The sequence below is a fragment of the Epargyreus clarus genome, unplaced genomic scaffold (assembly GCF_041222505.1).
Source record: "Epargyreus clarus isolate Ecla_fem2 unplaced genomic scaffold, WU_Ecla_fem_2.2 ptg000006l, whole genome shotgun sequence".
NCBI lineage: Eukaryota > Metazoa > Arthropoda > Insecta > Lepidoptera > Hesperiidae > Epargyreus > Epargyreus clarus.
The window spans coordinates 679,073-702,183 of NW_027332214.1; the positions used below are offsets into that span (position 1 = coordinate 679,073).

The 23,111-nt window shown below is 37.6% G+C and overlaps 3 protein-coding genes across 4 annotated transcripts in view; 1 reads left to right on the forward strand and 2 right to left on the reverse strand.

Annotated features, from left to right (window-relative positions):
- Window positions 1-5,892, reverse strand: part of atl (atlastin GTPase) — a 30,767-nt gene extending 24,875 nt beyond the window's left edge. The window contains exons 1-2 of one of the 2 annotated variants that reach the window (XM_073073520.1): window positions 5,735-5,875; window positions 5,485-5,584 (exon numbers count right to left, since the gene is read on the reverse strand). In XM_073073520.1, the coding sequence (XP_072929621.1) occupies window positions 5,485-5,584; window positions 5,735-5,746 (112 nt within the window). In that variant the 5' untranslated portion in view covers window positions 5,747-5,875. Of the gene's footprint in view, window positions 1-5,484; window positions 5,585-5,734 lie in introns of both variants that reach the window. The other variant, XM_073073519.1, reaches the window with a different exon arrangement.
- Window positions 5,893-6,325: 433 nt separating this feature from the next.
- On the forward strand, window positions 6,326-8,978 carry viaf (viral IAP-associated factor). The gene is made up of 5 exons (XM_073073525.1): window positions 6,326-6,442; window positions 6,525-6,657; window positions 6,959-7,187; window positions 7,532-7,740; window positions 8,519-8,978. Exons 1-5 carry the CDS (start codon window positions 6,437-6,439, stop codon window positions 8,629-8,631), a joined length of 690 nt encoding a protein of 229 aa, XP_072929626.1. The 5' UTR covers window positions 6,326-6,436; the 3' UTR covers window positions 8,632-8,978.
- Window positions 8,979-9,665: 687 nt separating this feature from the next.
- The window catches only part of IntS1 (integrator complex subunit 1), a 34,426-nt gene continuing 20,980 nt past the window's right edge, over window positions 9,666-23,111 (reverse strand). The window contains exons 32-36 of the mRNA XM_073073526.1: window positions 12,812-12,988; window positions 12,118-12,285; window positions 11,270-11,402; window positions 10,330-10,501; window positions 9,666-9,877 (exon numbers count right to left, since the gene is read on the reverse strand). Coding sequence (XP_072929627.1) covers window positions 9,666-9,877; window positions 10,330-10,501; window positions 11,270-11,402; window positions 12,118-12,285; window positions 12,812-12,988 — 862 coding nt within the window. The remainder of the gene's footprint in view (window positions 9,878-10,329; window positions 10,502-11,269; window positions 11,403-12,117; window positions 12,286-12,811; window positions 12,989-23,111) is intronic.

Genomic DNA, 23,111 nt, shown 5'->3' on the forward strand with positions numbered 1-23,111 from the left:
TCTTGAAACCAGAGAGAGAGATTTCTTTTTCCATTTGTAGATAGCTGAATAAACTCGAAGGCGTCGTTATGACAAGATGGGCAAGCCAAAGGCCATAAATTGACCTAAATGCATATTTTAGTCCGATATTAAACTAAGTCATACAGTTACAATATTAAACCATATATGCCTACGTACTATAGATATATACAGTGTGACCTGCAAAAGATTCTGGATTCGATCACTGGCCAAGCATACATGTAAATAATTAATTTAGGTATTGGTTTCGTGTAAGCCTTTGTGTGAGCCTATCCCATCCGAAAAAATTAGAGCAGGGCTATGAGCGTAGAAACATTACACATTATTATTTATTAAACGCAATACATACGGCGCCAATTGTCTTGTTAATTGGTCCACCGATATGCATGCACGTGTCACCTTTGGTTAAAGGCATATTTTATTGCCATACACATACGAATATACACGTATATACGTAAATATATATGTACAAGAGCCGTATAAACAATAAATTGCTATATTGTTTCAGTTACGCAGAAATGTCTAAGTTTGTAAAATTCTGCAGTTCAAATTCAAATTCTTTATTGCTCATGCTTATTTTCATAGGTCTTACAAATTAATTATAGTACAAGCATGCACCCTGCTAGGGTATTGCAATATAATATTTACAATTTTATTTTTTAACACCGAAATATCTTTATCATTATTAAACGATAATTTTAAATTAATAGTAATAATTATATCAAATTGTAACATAGTCAGCAGTTCAACTGATAGTAATGCACTGCGCATATGCTTTCAATACACAGATGTGTAGTTCAGCCTGAAGACTAAAAGTACAGACTTGAAAAGTATCAGGTCTGCCTATCCAATTGCCTCCAGTCTTACGTAAAACCTCGTAAAGATACAATATCAGTTTTTACCGAGCGTAAATTAGGGCGGTGATACGATCAGCGCACGTGCCACGATTGGTTTATATGAAGAAGTATTTATTCAGTATCATTTGTCAAGTCTTTTCGTCTCTTCTATACTAAATTAAAGTTTCACTCTTAAATTATCTGCATGAAACAAAATCATACGAAGCTAATTTCTCGACAGCTTACTTTTATAAAAGTAAGGAGACTAGACTTAGTGGTACGCACTAGCAAACTTTATGATAGGATATCGGTTGAATAGAAATATTAGAAAGGTTTGGGCGCTAGACGGGCCAAAGATAAAGGCTTTAAACGCATACCAGGCCTCTGCGTCAGAGGTTAAGAAATTATTTGAAATTGACAACGAGTATCTGTTTCATCTTATCACAAATAAGCGTAAGCAAGGGTTACTGATGTATAAGCAAAGAATTACTGAAGGGTGAGTAGATGAATGTTCACTGAAAACATAAAATAATAGTGCATGCATAATTAAATTGTACGTGATTTTTTTGTATAATACTTATTTACTAAAATCCAGAATTATCTAATTGCGATGTATAATTTTATAAAAGCAATAAATTAAAGTAAGTAATGGTTAATTACAAACAATAATCAACACAATAACACGGTAATGCGCTGATAACAACATTACGTACAGAAGAATAACATACAAATACAAGCACTTGAATCGAGGCGATCTAAATATTTATCGGGAGTCGTAAATCAGCTGTTCAGATATACAATATCTAGATATAGGCGTAAAAGGTGTTCAGATATGTGTCGGCGTCCGGGGATTAAATTATGACATTTATGACATAAGTAGGCACACTGCCAACGTGCGGTGGAATAAAAAGGGAGCTGTTTCTGTTGCGATGCAGTAATAAACTTGTGTGTAACGTCATTATCATCGTCAGCAGACGTCAGTGGCCTACTGGACGTACGTCTGTCCCGATGTACCTACACCACCACTACTGCTGGCCCTAATTGAATGGCCCGTTCATACCAATCCTCTACAATAAACACGTATAGAAGTTTTTGAACGATCGTAAAAGCCAAATACATTGAATCAAAAATGTTTACTAAAGCAATTAAAGTTCACACACAAGCTTCCGAAAATCTACTACAGAAAGCGCTCACACGCCGTTGTGGCTACTAAAAACTTAATAAAACAGTGTTCTAACCCAAGGTTGGCGAACAAAAGGAGAAAAGGCGCAGATACTCGCACAAGACACATGACATGACCCGGCGTAAGGACACGCGGACAGGTTCCACTCGCCAGCGGATCAGGTTCTGCCGTACGGGAGCGGAACCCGCGACCTTGCAGCTGAGGTTTCATTTTAATTAACGAATGGTAAAAGGGGACCATTTTTATTCACGAAATAATTAGCCAGCCGGCGAGACATTTCGCGTAGTGTTTGCGCGTAAACATTACTGAATTGTCTGGGTCATTTCGAAATAATGATTGTAATTACAATTGCATGACATCAAAACTGGAAAATTCGTTTTTTGATTTTGGCTTGAATTCTTAAAGATAATCTTATAACGACTAGGAAAAGATTTGTACTTCAAGTACTCTAGTGTTGGAAGCTACATTGCCCTTTGCGAAGTATAAAAAAATGTGTGAGAGAGTACATCGGGAACTCATTACTAGTTTTTATCCACTAATTATGAAACTCCCTGACGTATCAAATATTTATTAAGACCTTGAAATTTTAGCTCGACAAAAAATCGTGACCGACCACAACAAAGATAAATAACAAGATTAACGTGTTGAACGCAGCAAAAAACTATGTTGCAACAGACCCTCCGGTTCTAGGAAGTAATTACAGCATCGGTGACGCCATAAAAATGCGTGTGCAGCATACAGACAACATAATGTACGGTTGTTCGCGATTGAATAACTGACTGTTCCTGGGAACAGCGCTAATGACCACAGAGCAATGACTACTAGACAAGCCAAGATAGTAGACATAGTTATGTGTTATACAGAAAATACGCTGCAGCAATTGTAATGGTTAGATTGTCAAGGGGATCTCGGGTCTCCAGGGAACGTATTTGTGCAGTTCTTAAAAAGTTAGACACGCTTAGTGATATTCGTATTATAGCAATATAAATTTAGTTCTAGCATCCATCCGCGAATTCTTACGCGTGGACTTTGAAAAAAACTTAGATTATTCCACTTACATAAATTAATTAGCAAATAAGTACGTGTTAACGAGGTATTTTAAAAGCGATTTTATTCAAAATTATTCATTTAAATTCGGATTGATATACTCGGTACCGAGCTAATCCTATGTTTAGATCAACATTACATTTGCTAATAAATTTTGCTATTGTTTTATATACTCTTTATTATAAAGAAACACGGAAATCCTGTAAATGTAAACAAGAAATGGAGAATAATTTTGTAAAGATCATGTACGTTTATTAGCTACAGTAAGTGTACTGTGGTGCGTACAATTCCAAGATTAATTCTGATTAGAATAAATAATGTTCAGGCTAGTAGGATTTACGTGAAACATAGTCAAGCACAGGTATTTTCCCATTAGTATTTATATTTAACTTTAGTCCGACAAATAGGTCCAGTGTGATAAATAATTTTACACTATTCATATATCTGATTTTGTTTACCTTTTGGCGATTGAAATGCATAACGTGTTAATAGGGCGATCTGTGTAAATACTGTGAATATACAAATATAACCGTGTCTATTTATCATTTGCGCTGTGGCACCACCTTGCGCAACGTACGTACGCACACGCGCCCGATTTGCGTCTATTCCAATAATCTCTCCGATTGGCACACTTTTGTAAACTTGTTCCGATTCTAGCCGGGTCTAAATAGAATATTCATTGCGCTTGTAAAATATTCGCCATTAGAGTAACGGAATTTTTGGTCAAGGCGCGAAAAAAGAACATTTTTGGAATATTAGATTGCAGCACCACATAAAAATGTGGAGTATTCTATGCCACTAATTTCTTTAAAATGCTTCTTGTAAATGTAACTGAAGCATATTTATTACATATATCACGAAATAATTTTACAAGGATAATTTTTAAATCAACGTTTTATCCTCTCATATGATGCTGTGGGTTAAAAACAACCAATTAAAATCAAATAACTACATACATAATATATTAGGTCATATTATTTATGACAGATCTCTATTTATGGGCCACCTCGACCACCATTCTAATTAGTCATAATGTCTGTTTTAGTCTGATAGAAGACTAATGAGGCAAATATGAAATATAAAATGTAATAACACTGAATTTTGATATAGTTATTAAATATGTAACACACACTTAATGTAAATGCTGCATCTGCAGATTTATTATTCAATAAATAAATAAATAAATAAAGTTTTATTTGAATATTATGTGGCATTTTTTTATTTATTAATTAACTATAACTTATTTACACCAAACAGAGCAAACAACAAAATGCCTAGTGAAATGAAGCAAGCAGTATGTTTTTTAAAAAGAGGGAAATGTATCGTTGATTTAAGACAAAAGATCAGCAATGTTAAAGTTGAAGTTTGAATTCTTCAAATGCTATATAAAGTACCACACTTTGTACCAATATGAGTAGCACAAAGCAATATCATACCAATGTTATAAAAACACATTTAGGTATATCATAAAGAGAAATAACAGATTGCCGATTGCCGATGACTTTAGAAATAAAATTATGGTAATGCTTTATAACAAAAAACTATAAAAAATAATACATTGTTATGTTTCTAAAGTGAAAATCAAAGAATTCTTATACAGTAAGTAATTGTTACTTTCTTTCATTTTAGTTTGTTATCGGCTCGGGTTTGTAAATAGAAAGTTTTAATTATCAAAATAAACTTCATTCTGTTATAACTGAGTGCACTCCATATTATTTTGTAAACAATTGTTCTAGACATTCCTTATAATGAAGTAATTGTAACCATTCATTTTTCACCTGTATCATAAATCATGGCACATTTTTGTTTATTTTTAGTTCTTAATAATTGGTATCCTATTGGATTTAATTTCTTAGCAGTCGATAAGATTCATAGTAGATTGTTTGCTATAATATTCACACAATACTTAGTTTTAAATTAATTTCTATTCTTCCTAATTCTGCAATAATATTGTGTAATGTAAGCAAATTTACTTGAACACAGCAATTTGAAAAATATTTACTATAAATAAACAAAACTTTAATATGGAATGCCAGTTTTCAATTTCAATAAGAAATATAGCATCTTTACAAATATTAATTGAACCAACAATGTTGAACATTCATAACAAAGGTCATTGTCTTGTTTTTATTCGCACAGACTATATAATGTCCATTGTTAAAATGTTTTTACTTCGTTGATATTCTAACTACAATGAAAAAATACAGAAACCAGCTGCTACACACTCCATTTGCATGCATAATGTTTATAAAATATAATCAGATGATCTGTAGGAAAGGCTATTTGCAATTAAAATGTATCGCTATATCGGAGCGGAGCCGGCACTCGCGCGAATAGCGCCGTGCTGCGTCCCTCGCTCGCGGCCCGCGCAAATACATGACAATTACATGGTTGGGGTACCTGGTGAGGCCTTCCTGGCCCTTCCCGCGCTCATGCTCCCGTCGACGCCGGCGCTCCGCACTCGGTACGCGAGGCGGTTACCGCACTCCGTTCCTCGAACCTCGGCACCACAATCCAGGCAGCAATTATAAAAAGAACCCATTTTCAATGTCACACGTTACACGAGGGTAACTGGATGGACATCGACCACCCGCCTTTTGACCCACTCACTCACGCACCCCCTTAACTATAATATTTCAACTTTAATTACCTTCTCCCTCATGGAAATTAGTTTCCCGATGTTTATATTCCTCGGTATCAGCCATGACCAATTTATTTATTTCGAGAACTGACTTGACTGAACATAGCGACATGCAATTTTTCCAACGCGACGCAAGTACAAGTTGACAACATAACATAAAAAGACGTGTCATTGTCAAATTATGAATTCATCTTTTTTAACGGATTTTATATAATTTCAAATATATGTATTGATCATATTCAGGGACAATCAAATAAATATTTTAAGAGGATCAACAGCGCTTGATAAAACATATCTTTATGTAAAACATTTACCTTCAAAATTTAGTACGACTATCCAAATTTTTGGTATTTTATCTGTTCTGTTTTAGTATTGCCATTAAATTTAAGTCAGCTGTATATAATTAATTTAATATTGTCGCCAATTTCTAATCATTGCCAATGATTACGCACTGATTCTGCATTTTGATACATCAACAGACAAATTGATAATTTATTGGCAAGCTATATCGACAAATTGCAAACGACGACGACGACAGTGCAAATTTTTCTAAAAACTTAATTTTTTATTTTATACTGTAGAAGTGGCAACCCTATAAATCTATGATCATCGGACATGGATGTGTCATACTGATATGGTGTCATATTTCTACAAAAATAAATCACGATTCTATTTAACTGCATTTTGAATTAAAACAGTTTAAGCTTAGAAATGCAGGTAAACCGATAATATTATAAGTGTAAACAGTGCGCTATAAGTTTTATGTTACGAAAATAAATATTTTGGTTTTTGTTTATAGAATCCCAATGAAGATACCGAATGGAACGATGTCCTTCGCGCGAAGGGAATCCTGCCGCCCAAGGAGACGGAGTTCTCCGAGGAGCAGATCGTTAACATGATCGAGGAGTCCATACAACAGAAACAAGCTGAAAGTATGTTTTTGGTTTTAAGGTTATGTGCATCTGTTCAGTGTTGTGAACATTTTCCAGTATTAACAGACGAGGTATAAATTACATTTATATACATCATGAAATAGGATTGGAAAAGTACCCCTGGCCTCTTGATGTTGTGGTGACTTCTATGCCTAGAAAGGGACAAAAAGTGTGATAACCTATTTACTATTACCTGTTGCTACTTTTGATAGTTTATTATATGGAAATGTTGCAAAATGTGAGCTCTTTGGAATGCTTATCATATAAGTAATATAAAGAAATTTGTTGTTTCTTTCTTCAGAGGATAAGCAGCTCTCAGAACTAGATCTTGATGGTCTTGATGAGCTCGAAGACTCTGAGGATGAAGCAGTGCTAGAGGAGTACAGGAGGAAGCGGATAGCAGAGCTGAAGAGGCTGTCTGAGAAGCCAAGGTTTGGGGAGGTCCGGGAAGTCTCGGGACAGGACTATGTGCAAGAGGTCAACAAGGCGGGTGATGGGATCTGGGTTGTTATACATTTATACAAACAAGGGTAATTACGTCAAATTAAGATTGCATTATATTCATTTCATGCAAGTTATTTTTGTAAAATATTTAGTACAAATATTAGCATCAATGCAAGTAGTATTTATATGTTATAGTTATTATTTTATATAAGGGCTAGTTGGCAAGCCAGTCAATATTTAGGGCTTCATATTCCTCCTAATGCAATTAAAAGACATTTAAATACATTTTTTATGCACATAACTTAAACTTAAAAAAATCAGAGGTGCACTCAAGATTTACATGTGGGACCCTTAAATAAAAAGGTCTAGTTTCAACCACTAAACGATCACTGCTATCAGAGACCTATAAGGTACTAATTATTAATTTCAGAATCCAACAATGTGCCCTAGTGAATCAACACATGAAGCAGTTGTCACAGCAGTACCCCTACACCAAGTTTCTGAAGGCCATCGCCCAGACCTGCATCCCTAACTTCCCTGAGAAGAACCTGCCCAGCATTTTCGTATACTTTGAGGGTGACATGAAGAAGCAGTTTGTTGGACCCCATGAGTTGAGAGGGACCTCTCTCACTTGTGAAGGTTTGTTGGTTTGCTTTTTAATAAATTATTATTAATTGAATATATTATAGTCGTCACAATTTAATAGGCCCATTTTGACACAGGCCATCGCTAAGCTCTAAGCATGTGACATACAAATCGATAACCAAAGAAACCGATTTTCACGACTAATCGATTACTATCCCACATCCTATTGCATAGATTACTTAATATTTTGTAACAGAATATTTATTTAATATTGTTCTAAAACATCTAAATATTTAATAAAAAGGAGAAAATAAAGAAAATCTAGTGTAATTGAAAAATATAATCATCTTCAGAAGATTAAACTAGCCTGTAAACTGATTTTTTTTCATTATGTCATTCACTAAGAAACAAAGTCTTGATTATTTTATTGTTGTTATGACGAAAAAGGGATAAATAATTAGTTATTGGTAATTCTAAGTTTCGATTATTTAAAAGTTAATTGATTATGGTTTCTTCGGAATGCTTTGAAGCCACAAGCTCTAGCCGTCACGTGGTTGTAAACTGCCTACTAAAAAGTTACTTTAAAACATTAATGACATTAGGATGGCATGTGTCAAAATGGGCCTATTAATTTGTGACGACTATAGTCCTTATGGTGTTTAAGTTAATTAATACTAAAGATTCCATTACTTTTTGTTATTCATTAATTATTTATGACCAAAACTAATATCACAAATATATATGCTTAAGGAAGTTTCAATTTTGATGTATTATATTTTGTGAAATTAGGATTTTTCATTGCAGTTGACTAAAGAATCATTTCATTTTCCAGAATTTGAATACCTTCTGGGACAAGTTGGAGCTGTGGACACCAAGATTAAAGAAGATCCGAGACCAAAGATTAAGGATAAGTTATTCACAGACCTGGGGAATAATGACTGGTGACCAAGGGCCAATGTGTTATTGAATAGTTTCTTGTTAAGATGGGTTCTGTGGTGGAGTTGAGAATGGACATGCTTAAGGAGTGCGGGTTTGATTCTACTTACTGCTTACAATGCAATATGTTTTTAATAATCACAAGTATTTACTAAGTAAATGTATTGTCTAAATATTCAAATTCTTTTAAAATCATGTTGGATGAATATCTAACATAATATAACAGTGTCTTGACCCCAATGTATGTTGATTTAATAATTTATATGTTAAAGTAAGATATATAATTTATTTTGAGTTACAAATGGTATGAAGTTTCTTCTTTCCAGTTTTATAATAAAACACCATTTATGCACAATTTTATTGTTTTTGTATTTAAACTATCCTATTACATATTTACAATACAATACATAAAAATACTTAAATCTATGATGTTTGTATAACACAATTTTTATCAAAATCCATAATGAAGAAGATGGTTAAGATTTGCAAGTATATTTTAAAATATTGTCAGTTCAGAGAAACAAGTTTCACAAGTTCTGTATCATAGTGAGAAAAGATGTCTGGTTTATCCCGATTTTAATTTATTTTGTCAATAATGCACACATCTATTAAACTATAACATCAGATGTAACATTCCAATGACTTTAAATCTGCCTGTATTTCAAATTAGAAATCACTGTAATCATCAAGTATGTAACCATTAGGTTGTCCTAATTTGAAATATCTAATATTATTTACACAAATATAAGTTCCTTGAGACTACAGCAATCTGAGTACACTGTTATACGACATAAAAGAAAAGAAAATAGTATTAGTAATAAACCTCATATATGATGACTTGTACCTGAGGTTGCAGATACTCCGTTGCTATACTTGATGATTAAGTTGGAATGCCTCAGATAAGTATGTCGCGCTTACCATACCTTTGAAAGCAGCACCACTTTTTTTATGAGGCCCAAGGTTGTGGCCACAGTGTGGCGCTGATGCCTCCAGAGTCGTAAAACAGGGTCCTACCACCTAACAAACACGAAGGTTTTGCGTCGTTAGCATCCGCGGTGCAGGTTGATGGTGGCGACGCACTTGGCGAGGCACTGGTCGACGGGCTGCCGCGAGCGCACGCCCAGCTCGAACACGCGCATGAGGATGCGCGCCGCGTGCTCCTGCATGCCGATGATCAGCTCCGGCAGTTTCTCCAGCACCGCCTGCCCGATCTCCGGCTGGCTTGAATCGAGGCATTCGAGAATCGCTTGCAGTCCTGGGAAAGCAGCCATGGTTTTAGTGTTTACAATATTTAAACTAGCTATAGTAATAGATATAGCTATTGGCTTACAAGGTTCAGTATTTTTTGATAATAATGCGGTAATTTTCTTCGAAAAGACTGATATAGGAAATACCGTCGATTATGTATGTATGTATTATAGATATATACTAAATAATGGCAAAATAATTAAAATGATCAAGTATTTTACTCGATGAACAAATCAGACAGATCATTTGGTTAATTTTGTGGACGTTTTGTTGTGTCAAAACGATATTAACTAATTAACTAGTAGTTATTCAATAACACACTATTGTAAATGATTACAAAAAGTGCTTTTAAGTTCTTTGCGCCTCAAAGTATTGATTTGGTTGCAATACTATCTGTCAATTGCAATGTATCGTATCGTAAGTAAGGGTATGTGTTGTATGTGTCGCATGTGTGGTTACCGGGCGTGGTGTCGGGCGCGGCGGGCAGCAGCTTGGCGAGCAGCGAGAGCGCGGCGCCGCGCACGGGTGCGTGCGCGCTGGCGGCCAGCGGCGCGGCGGCGCGCAGCAGCCCACCCGCGCACGCCGCGCCGCCCCACGCGCCGCCGCGACGCACGCCCCACGCCTCCACCTCCTGGACACACGACACACATGTCTTTAAATGGAATTGCTAAGCCACTATATTGGATTATTTTTTTTAATTACAAAAAAAAATATTTAAGTATTTTTGTACATAATATTCTGAAAAAAATCGCAATATAAAAATGGTTTAGCAAAACATCGTTCAGTTTGCATGTTTGTAAACGAGACATATGTTTATTTGTACATAGATATCCAAAGTACTTTAAGAAAAAAATGATGTAACCAATAGACAATAAGATAGAAATATGATAACACATTGGTAATGCCTCCATGTAGACTAAAATTATGCAAGAAAAATGTATCTTTTATGGCTATTGCACTATATAATCGACTTCCGAACTCATTTAAATATCTGACATACAATCCATTTAAGTCCCAATTGACAACATGGTTACAAGAGAAATGCTTTTATACAATTAATGAGTACTTAGATTTTAAAATATAATTGAATGCAATGAAAATAAATTCGATTAAAATTTACTTATTTATTTGTTTGCCATTAATATTATTAAAATTTAGTATATCGTGTTGTTTGTGATAATAAAAATTATTATATTGAAAAATAAATTATAGTGTACATAATACCTATATAGACATAACTGACTAAGAATTTACATGCCGACGAGGCGGGATAAGAGATAACTGTATAATTTTAAGAACTTTTGTTAACCTAATTCTAGCAAATAAAGAAATATGATAAAAAGGAATATGAATGAATGAATGAGATTCAACGTCGTGTGCGTGTGGTGTACTATACTACCTGCAGCATCCAGGCCAGCTCGTCGGGTGGCGCGACGCGGCGGCGCAGCGCCAGCAGCGCGTGCGGCGGCGGCGACGCGGACGACGCGCCGCCCGACTCCGCGCCGCACGCCGCGCTCAGCGCCGGCTGCGACCTGCACACATACACAATTTAGACTTTGTTATACCAGTTTTCAGTACTTAATCAGTCAACTTCACTTGATTGGTAGTTAAAATCGAACTTTGTTTAATAAATCGTTTAAATCTAGGATTTCATAATTACAATACATATAATAGGTATATCATCATTTTACATGATTTAACAAGTTTTTTCATAGGATTATCCTAACGTAAGAATAATGATGTTTTGATTTAGTATTTTATATTTAACTTGGCATATGATACATTTAAATCTTCATCTAGACATTGTATGTAAGTTCTAAAATTTAGTTTGTATTTGTTATACATATAGGACACATTGAGTAGGAATAGTCAATATAGTCCGCTCTGAATATAGAAATGTACTCTGAATGTGCTCTGAATATAAAATCGCGTCACTATAGCATATTGTATGACTACATCTGCTCGCAACAACTTCAGAGCTAAGTAGCATTTTGGCGCCGACTATACTGCAAACAATATCTCATATATAAAATTCTAGTATCACAATGTTAGTTACCGTACTCCTCCAAAATGGCTACCAATTTTCACCAAAGTTTATATGCATATTCAGTAGGTCTAAGAATCGGCTACTATCTATTTTTCATACCCCAAAGTGATAAGGGTTGCTCACCCTTAACATTTTTATATGGCGACACAACGTTTGCCGGGTCAGCTAGTAGTGTATTAAAAATACGAATGTGGACTAACGCGATGGTCTCCCTGTGCGCGTGCAGCAGCGCGGCGGCGCGCGCGGGCCGCGCGGCGTGGTAGCGGCGCAGCAGCGCGGCGATGCGGTGCAGCAGCGCGCCGCCGCCGCCGCCCGCCGACGGCTTCACCATGCTCAGGAAGCAGTCCAGGATGCCGTGGATCTCCTCACTGTGGCGGCGTTATAGTAGGACGTTATAGTTTGTCTTACTTTCGTTTGGTTTGGTTATCATTTATGAGTTGTTAAGGTAAAAAGTACGGTAAATAGATAGTCTAGTATGGAGCTACTGTCGTCTCTAAGTTACTTCAATGAACTGTAATAAAGATGTTGCTTATTTTTATAATACTCGTATTTAATGAAATTAATTATAGAATAAATAAATTATTTTTATTTGATTAAATATATAATGCGATAGAAGTATTTCTTGGTAGAAGCATTGTTGTCACACCTATTTTTTTGCTTTTGCATGTTTTCTCCGGTCAAATATATGTGGTCAATTATAAGGGAGATTTCAACCCTATTTGATGTTGTTTAAATTTTATGAAAAATAAAGTAATTTTTACATTTAGAAAAATATAAAACGATAAGAGGTTTAGAAATGGAATGAAGGATTTTTGGCAAGTTTCAACCTACAGAAAACAGCTGGACCGAACATCATTAAACGCAGATTAAAAAAAGAATCAAGTAAATAGATACCTAGCGGGCGGCACGAAGAGGTCTCTGTCGGGCAGCATCTCGAGCGCGGCCAGCAGGTGGTGGTGGTGCCGCGCGCGCACGCCGCGCAGTAGCGCGCCCGCCAGCGGCAGCGCGCGCTCGCCCGCGCCCAGCCCGCGCGCCCACACCGCGCGCGCCGCCGCCTCGATGCGCCACGCCCTGCGCACATGCACACGCTCGTATTATTCACGGGCTTCACCAGTTAAATATACAGAGTAAAATAGAACTAGCAATAAAAACATGTTCGTCGTCATCCCATTACTGTCTTACTGCTGAGCACGGTCTCCTCTCTGAATGAAAAAATATAAAAAATAGTGCATTGTGGTGGCCAAGTGTATATCGGTAGGCCAAGTGTGCAGGGGCACATTACTATAATTGCTGGGTTGGAAGAATTGAAATTCCTTGTTTGTTCTTGTTCCTTTTATTCCTGTTTGTTCCATAGGTCTGTTGCCAGTACTGAATGAAAATTTGAAAATCTGGCCTATTTATATCCCCGACTCAAGTACCACAACTAGAAGCAGGTTTAGGCAGGGATATAGGCCTTTTGGCCAATTACAACTATTTCCCGTTATTCTATGTCTAAACCTGTACGGACCTGTACGAACCTGTTCAAACTGTGGCCTTGAATCGACGATTCACAATAATAATAATAATAATCTATTTAGTTTGTTTAGGAATTTACATATTTCTATTTAAACTTCTATTAAAACCTAAACTATTGCAAAACCTATTATAAATGACACCTATATCTATGCCCTATAAACTATTACGAAATATTTATTTTAATACATTTACAAAACTTAAACTATTATCTATTTTCCCTATTCTATTAAATTCTATTATATACTATTAACAATAAAACATAAGTAAAACACTATTCAAACATAATAAAAACATCAATAAATTACATTAAAAACTATCAGCTGTTTACGTAACTACGTCTTACTGCTATGATCAGCTGATCGAGTTGGAGTCAGCTGTTTAGCGTCGGCCATTGAACTATACAATATTAATCAGCTGATCGTGTGTTACGAATAATGAAGTCTTTATTACAACTTATGAACTATTATTAACTATAAATTAAGTAAACAATTTCAAACTTATAATTACGTCGAATCTTGAGTCAGCTGTTCGCGTCGTCCCGCACATTTCTCCCGCCGTGCAGCTGTGTTGCATCTTCTGTCGGTGCTGGGGCGACGTCTTCTATAGGCAGCACTACCAGCTTCCTCACTGGCCGGCGTAGAACTCCTCCCTTGGTTGCCACGTCGACTGTTCTTACTATGTTGTCTGGACCCGGAAATGTTGCGATGACCCGACCTCGAACCCATATGTTCCTAGGTAGGTTACTATCCAATATTTGTACTAAGTCGCCGATCTTCACTGTTGCCCCTCTTCCGTGGGGCTCCCGCCGGTGTTGAAGCTCAGGAAGGTACTCTCGAAGCCATCTTGTCCAGAATATGTCGGTTAATCTCTGCGCGGCACGCCAGCTGTTTTTGCATATGGTGTCGCGGTCGTTGAACTCTCCCGGGGTCGATACTCTTCCGTTCCCGCCGAGTAGGAAATGGTTCGGTGTAAGCGCTTCTGGGTCCTCGGCGCTCACTGACACGTGGGTGAGAGGTCGGCTGTTCACTGTATATTCCACCTCTGCCAGGAGCGTCGTGAGGACTTCTTCTGCTGGATGTCGTTCGTGAAGCGTTGCTTGCAGTGCAGTTTTCACGGAGCGCACGAGCCTTTCCCACGCGCCTCCCATGAAGGGCGCGCCAGGTGGGATGAATCGCCACGAGATGATCTTCTTAGCAGCCTCCTCCGCTGTAGCTGCGTCGATCGCCTGCCGTAGTTCCTTGTCAGCGCCCCTCAGGTTGGTGCCGTTGTCCGACCATATTTGCGCCGGACGTCCACGGCGCGCCATCATCCGCCGGAGCGCCATCACCGCAGAGTCGGTGGTGAGCGATGCTGTAACTTCAAGATGAATAGCACGTGTGGTTAGACAGGTGAAGATAGCTACATACCTCTTCTGATTGGTACGCCCGACTGTTACTGTAAGCGGCCCGAAGTAGTCGACTCCTGTGTATGTGAAAGGTCGCTTGTGATGTGCCAAGCGACACGATGGTAGGTCTCCGGTTCTCGGGTACGGCGGTGCTTGAGTCTTCATTCGGCATCTGAGACATTGTCTTATTATAGTGCGCGTCACCGGACGTAACCGTAGAACCCAATACCTTTGTCGGCACTCGTTTACCGTGGCCTCGACTCCGCTGTGGTGCATCTGTCTATGGATGCTGTGTATCCATAGTTTGACTGTAGGATGGTCACCGTCCAGCACCATGGGGTTCTTGACCTCATTTGTGACGGCTTCTATTGCTTCGATGCGGCTTCGGAGTCTCAGGGCACCATTTTCATACTTGACACTTAATCGATGTAATCGGCTATCTCTGTCTATAGGCTTCTGACGTTTCATGTTATCTATATCAACCTGAAAAGAACTTTCTTGCGATGAACGCATTAATAACTCTTCTGCTTCTCGGAGGAGTTCTGCGGGCACGGAGATATAACACTTGGCTTGTTCTATTTTTCTATGCTTTACCTGTGGAGCCACCGGTGTCTTCTTTTGACGTCGCCAGTCGGGGTCCGCTTGAGCGTTTCGCCTAGTCCTCTTGTAATTGACCCGCTGTTTAGACGTCCTGCAAAGCTGTATAAACTGTAAAACCCTTGCTGTAGTGAAACGTAATCTATCCCAATTTGAAAATCTAGACACCTCCGGTAGACCTTCAGCCAGCTTCAGACCTCGTTCTGTTACTATGTTGTGTGTTCTTTCTTCACCTGTAGGTTCTGATGGATACGACGCAGAATTTTCTATTGGCCAGGTGCTCGAATCCTCGTGTAGGAAGTCCGGTCCCCTATACCACCTGTGGTTCTTATTGAACCCTATTGGGACATTTCTTGTGGCATCGTCCGCCACGTTGGACTTCGTTGGCACCCAGCGCCACTCACTTACGATTTAAGAAGAACTTTATTTCTCATAAAGAATTTATAATTCACTTACTGAGAAATCATAACTTAAAAACATTATAATATCGGGCGTAGGTACAAAAAGTTATGTTATGTTAGAAGTTTACCATCTAGTTACTTAGATGACACAAAATAAATGAAATTATTATAAAACTGGGTTAACGTTTATCAAGTAATATTGATATACCCTCCGTATTCGTGGTTTTAAGTTATGTTACATGGAGCTATAAAACAAAACATCTTTGGATGCGGCATTAATGGTAGTCAGTAGTAAACTAAGTAATTATTGCACTAACATAATTTAATGCTTAAAAAATCTAAGAAAAAAAAAAAAAAAATATATATGTAAATTAAAATGTAAATAATATTCTATAAATTATTTATTTTGTATTCATGTTATTTTATGTGTTTTTGTTGTTCGTAAATTAAATTTATGTTTCTAATATATGTGACTTTAATAACTTTTTAAAACGATACATAGTTTTAGCATTTTTTATGTTAGTTGGTAGTTTATTGTATAAATTAACACCCTCAAATTCGATATTCTTTTTACCATAATTTGTTCTCGGAGGACGTGTTACTAAGTAGTTAGCATTCCGTAGTTTAATTCGTTGTGTTTGTTGTTTTTTCGTAAATGATAGACTTGTATGTATGTCTTTATTTAAAATTTTACGCACTAATATACAAGTATAGTATATATATGTTTGACTAATGTTCATAATTTTTGTGTCATGGTATATTTTATCAGTTGGTGTTAAAAATTTATAATTAAATAGTGCCTTTATTACTCTGTTTTGTGCTCTTTGTAAAGGATCAAGGTTGGATTTGGCTGCAGTACCCCTGCACTTCGATTAAATAATCAATGTGTGGTTTGACTAAAGAGTTGTAAATTATGTATCGCACTTTTTGAGGTAAACACCTTGAAATGTTATGTAAGGGACCTGACAGTGATATTAATTTAGACCTTATTTTCTCAATATGTGGCTTCCAACAAAGATAATTATCTATTGTAAGACCGAGATATTTTTCTTTTGTTTTTCTGTGAATTAATTGATTATTAATTTTTATTTCTATATTAGTAGTGATTCTCTTATTTTTTGCGGAGAGTATTACGAAATTAGTTTTTGCGACATTAATTGTAAGCAAATTAGTTTGGAACCAGGTATTTAACAAATTAAGATCGCTTTGAACGTGAGGTATCATAGCTTCAACTGAATGTCCAAAATAAAAAATGCTTGTATCATCTGCATAAAGTGAAATGTCTCCTTTGAGCCCTAATTGACATATATTATTGATGTAAATTAAAAATAGAAGAGGCCCCAATACTGAGCCTTGTGGGACCCCATAGGTGATGGATTTTGGACTGCTTTGATGGTTGTCAATTTTCACAATTTGTTTACGGTTTTGTAGATACGATTTAAAGATTTCAAGAGCTTTTCCAGTAATACCTATATGTCGAAGTTTCTCTAGCAATATGTGAGGACTAATCGTATCAAATGCCTTTTTCAGGTCTATAAATATACCTATAGCTATTTGTTTTTGATCAATTTTATTTTTTATTTTTGTTATGAGGTCAATTGTAGCCGATAAAGTATTCGCTTGCGGTCGGAAACCATATTGTTTGTGATATAAAAAATGTTTTGATTTTAAGTACGATTCCAGACGATTGTATAAAACTTTTTCAAAAATTTTAGATATAACCGGTAAAACAGAAATTGGACGGTAATTACAAGGATCCGATTTGCTTCCTGACTTAAAAATGGGAATAACTTTAGCAATTTTTAAGCTGTCAGGGAATATACCTTGATCGAAACAAACGTTAATACATGCTGTGAGTTCATGAACGATAATATTTTTAAGACATTTGATAGATTTAGTACTGATACCATCAATGCCGGAACCAGTGTTAGGATCTAGATTATCGATAATTCTTGCGACTTCTTTCACGGTAGCTGGTGCGATAAAATTCAGTTTATGTATATCATTTACTTCTGAATAAATTTTGTTTTGACTTCTTTTATATTCATCTGGGATCATATTAGCTAAGGCTGAACCAATTGTAGAGAAATAGATATTGAAATATTCGCAGATATCCTTATTGTCGGTGATGCATCTTGTATTAATTTCCAGTTTATCTGGTCCAACCTTGTTTTTGATTCTATTGTTTGAAAGATCATTTATCAAGTTCCACAACTTTCGTGGTTTTGTCATATTGTTTTTAAATTTGTTGATGTAATATGAACTTTTCGTTTCTTGTATCTCTTTTAATACTTTGAATTTTGCAATCTCATAATTCTTTTTTAAAGTAATATCTGAAGTGTTTGATTTATATTTCTGCCACAGTATATTTCGATTGTCAATGTCTTTTATTATATCTCGCTTGATCCAGTCTTGCCTTGGAGGGTTTAACATTTTAGTTTTTATTATTTTACTCTGAGATAAACAACACTGTAGCTTTTCTTCGAGTCTCTCATACAGCGGTTGTTCTTTTTCTTGAGTCATATTTTCGAAACTATTATACAATTTTTTATAATCTATGGCAGTATATTCCACTTTTTTTGTTAGGGGCGTGCAATATCGTTTTATTTCCAAAAATATCTGTTTGTGATCAGACATAGCAGATTCTATCATTACAAAATTAAAGTTATTGTCTTTAAGGTTTGAGCACACATGATCAAGTATAGTTTTAGTTGTTTCAGATTCTCTAGTACAGAATTGTTGATCTATTTTGTTTAGAATTTTAAAATCGTACTCTTTTAGAGTGTCCTTATAGTTTCGAGTGGCTTTGTCTGGATCAAGAAGGTCTAGGTTGAAATCGCCAAACACCACAGCTCGTCTTTTGCTTTGTAACTGTTGTGAATATACTTCCAGGAAATTGTTCATATTTGCTGTATTAGGTTTATATATTACACCAAGGTCTAATGAAAATTTATGAACATGTATCCAAAGGTAATGGGTATCATCAAGGCAATGTTCTTCAATAAGGCTGTGTTTCATGTTATTGTGGACAAACATTGATACTCCACCACCTCTTTTATTTCGTCTATAGTTGTAGTAGTGTGTATAACACGGAATTTGGAGTATCTTGGCTTCATCTTCATTTTTTATCCAGGTCTCTGATAGTATGATAATATGTATGATAGTTTTAAAAGATGCAATTATAGTCCTTAACTCATCGAATTTTCCAGGCTTTACAATGCTGCGTGAATTTGCATAAAAACAGCGTAAAGATTTTTTATCAAATGCTATATCAGTATAATTTGCGGCGATTTCATATACTACTTTTTTTTGAGATGAAATTAGTTTTTTGTGTTTGTAACAGATGGAGCCTTTTTTTCAGATGAAGTAATTATTTTGGGTATCCCTTTTACATATTTAATAATAAGATTAGGTTCTCCATCTGCAGTGCGCTTATCAAGTTCTCTAATTAAATTTTGCATATGTTTTCGTTGTTGCGGGGTCTGGTCCGAAAATATTTTGATGTAATCATTTTTAAGGCAGTTTTTATTGCGTAGTATTGCTTTAGCGATCTCTTCTGAAGCAAAGCACACCTTGATTGCACGTGTACGATCAGCAGCGAATTTTCCAAGTCGGATAATTTTTCCAGGTTGAGGACAGTCGCTATAGATGGATTTTAGAATTTTCATTATCTTTATTTTCTCCTCCTCATAGCGCTCCATGACAGACTTTGTTTTTGATTCAGGAAGTCCAACAACTATAATATTATTTTTTCGCATATTGCGGTCCTGAAATTCACTGAGAAGTTCTTCATAAGTGATGGGCGCATCCCAAGAAGAAGCCCCTGGGGATGTACATTTGAGGTTATTAAAATCAGCCTCCAGTAATTCAACCTTCTTTTTTGTGTTTTCGGTAATAGTTGACATGCTTGCCAATTTGGATTTGAGGCTATTGTTTTCCATAATGATGTTTTCGATTGTGTGACTTATATTACTTACTTCGTTTTTAATGGAAGTAACATCTTGACAAAGCTTATTAATGCTATCGGTTTGATCGTTCCTAGTCGACGTTAAAATCGCCATCATTTCGGACATCTGTTTACGTATTTCAGACAGTTCATTTTTAATGGTTTCTGTGTCATCGGTTGTTTTTTGTTTGTTACGAAAGGTAATATTAGCCCCCGTGTCACTTTGTTGTTTTTCGGACAGGTTTGGTCGGGAACCTCCAAGTCTTGTATTAATGCCGCCTCCATTTGGTGAGCGTACTGAGCTCATTGTAGATCCGTGGCGCGTATTGAGGTATCGCTACTTACGTACGTACTGCGTGTGCACTTGAGAGCGATGATTGCAATAAGTAAAGAGCCCGTCTTTTTTACCCGAGGGGGTGAAGAGCTGTCACCGCGTCAACTGCACTTATTGCTTGGATTATTTTCGTATTAACTCACTGAATGCTGATTTTGCATAAATTATTATATGCAGATTGCGAAAGGTCTAGTATTGCTTGGTAACTTTCAATTTAATTTTTATTTAATCTATAACACGTCTGCTCTGTACGCTAGCCGCAACGAGAATTTCCTCGTTGCGGCTTACCTTTGTACCTTCTTCTATAGCCGCTATGCGATGTGCCACATACGACTTGTAAGAGCGCGAACCAGCCTTGATCCATGAGAGTACTGTGCGGCTGTCCGTCCAGAACGTTCTTGAGTCCGGCTTTCGTTGATGTTCTTTAACGACGGCGTCGGCGAGGCGAGTTCCCATCACTGCAGCTTGTAACTCTAACCTAGGTATAGATGTTAACTTTAAAGGTGCCACCTTGGCCTTGGACATAATTAGTGATATGCTGACGTCGCCGTTGGGTGCCGTTGCTCTCCAATACAATACCGCTGCGTAGGCTGACTCGCTGGCGTCGGTGAACACGTGGAGCTGAAGGGATGTAGCGTCGCTGTACTGTAGGTATCTTCTTGGTATTGCTATATTCGAGAGGCTTCTCAAATGTACCATCCAGTCGCGCCACTGTTCCGCTATGTGATCTTCTATTTTCTCGTCCCACGATGTCCCACGCCGCCAGAGTTCCTGTAAAATCTGCTTAGCTCTTATAGTAACTGGTGAAGCAAAGCCTAACGGATCAAAAAGCGACATAACTATACGTAGGGCTTCTCTCTTCGTCGGTGTTTTCCCATCTATAAGTTCACGAGGCACACGCGTTAAATTGAGGTTGAAGGTAAGTTCGTCTGTATCCGGTCTCCATACGATTCCTAACACACGTTCCAGCTGCTCTCCCGCCTTATAGAGTTCTATGTTCTGTGACGACTCCTGTTCCCCTAGTGCTTGTAGTAGCGCGGGCGTATTGGACTTCCACTGTTTCAACTCGAAGCAAGCTCTTCTATGTATATCACGCACGCTTGAAGTGATACGTATGGCTTCTTCGAGGCTTCTAAAGCTGTCCAGGTAGTCGTCGACGTAATGCTTCTCTATAATGGCGGAGGCTGCTTCTGGCTCGGTCTCTTCATACTTCTTAGCGTTCAAGTTCTTGACGAATATTGCTGTTGACGGCGAACTTGAAGCTCCGAAGATGAGTGATGTCATTCTATACTCCTCGGGTGGTTGATCGTCACGACGGTTCCCTCGCCACAGGTACCTAAGAGCGTCTCTGTCTTCTGTTCTCAACTTCACTTGCATGAACATTTCCTTAATGTCAGCTGTTACTGCAACCATATGCTGTCGGAACTTCATCACGACCCCTGGAAGTGATTGCAGTAGATCTGGACCTTTCAACAGCAAGTCGTTGAGTGCGACACCCTTAGTCTTCGCTGCGGCGTCGTGTACCACTCGGAGTTTATCTGGCTTCATTGGGTTCACTACCGCGAAGTGCGGTAAATACCAAGTTCTATTGGGAGTCTTCGTCCTCGGTGCAGGCTCGGCGTATCCTTTCTTGATAAGCGCGTCCATCTGTTCTGTATACTTCTGTTTTAATTGAGAATTACGGTCAAGCTTCTTTTCTATGTGCATAAGACGTGTCAACGAGTTGTCGTAGTTGTTAGGCAAGTCGACCTCTTCTTTTTTCCATAGTAGAGCGGTTTCGTATCTTCCTTCTTCTGTTTGGGTTGTATTTTTCTGTAAGATACGTAAGGCTTGCTCTTCAGGGTCCGACTGTGGCTTCTTTGGGTTGATGCATAGCGAGTCCATTGCGAAGTAATGCTTCATGAGATCTTCAAGCTTATCTTCCTGCGGCGCTTCTGTAATGTGTGACACGAAGTTAGCGGTACGTCCAATAATTCGGTTGTGGCTTCCGTGAAGTACCCACCCAAGTGGCGTGAGAGACGCTACCGGTTGGTTCTTCTTTCCCCTTCTCACTCTTGACGCTAGAAGGAGATGCCAGTTGTCTTGACCGATGAGTATGGTAGGCTTCGCATCTTCATAGGAAAGTACGTCGCTAAGATCTCGCAAGTGTTCACATTCTTCAATCTGTTGTCTTGCTATTTCCTGCGGCGACACGTGCAGGTTCTTGATAGTTCTCGCTTGAATGCTTGCTGTGTGATTGTTCAACCCGTTGAGTGTGATGCTAACTCTTCTTGACTTCGTTTCAGCTGTTTTCAACTCGTTGATTGCTTCTATACGTAGTGGGTCGATGGGTCCCTTTGCCCCTATTTCGTAGGCAAGGCTGTCGTCTATCAGCGTAACTGTAGATCCATCGTCCAATAACGCGTAAGTGTTGACCGTATTCTTGGGACCTGTTGCCTGCACCGGGATTATTTTCAAAAAGGTTTGCTTCTTTGTAGGTCTGGCTGTAGTCCACGCGGAGTTAATGACCTCTGTTGACCTATCTTCTGTTTCTGCCTTTTCTGTTCTGTTGAAGTGTAGTAACCTGTTATGAAAATACTTACAATTGTTAATACCACACGGCTTCGTTCGGCAGTTGTGAGTCTTGTTTCTGAAGCGTAGACACCGAAAGCATAGTCGTTTCTTTTTTGCTATATCCCATCTTGTGCTTTCGTTTGCTTCTTTAAACTGTTTGCAGTCCGTTGCGATGTGACCTGTTTCTTCACATACGGGGCATTTCTGTATAACTGTAGACTGCTTTTCTAATACTGTATGTGTCTTCTGAGGACGTCTATTACTATACATCGGCGGTGCCATCTGTTCGGGGAGTGCATAGGGTCCGCACAGCTCAGCTTCTCTCTTCATAAATTTTTCAAACTTCAATAAGTCAGGCTCTTCTTTCGGTTGTGTTGCAGCAAAGTCGTAATATCTGTAACGTAAAGTAGGAGTAAGCTTGTCCACCATTACCTTAGATACCTCCGGATTGTAGAGATAGTAGA

Bases quoted from the DNA above. Each gene is read 5' to 3' on its own strand.
- viaf (XM_073073525.1), top strand. The intron at 7,188-7,531 runs GTAATTACGTCA...TATTAATTTCAG, and splicing joins ATACATTTATACAAACAAGG to AATCCAACAATGTGCCCTAG. The intron at 7,741-8,518 runs GTTTGTTGGTTT...TTCATTTTCCAG, and splicing joins GACCTCTCTCACTTGTGAAG to AATTTGAATACCTTCTGGGA.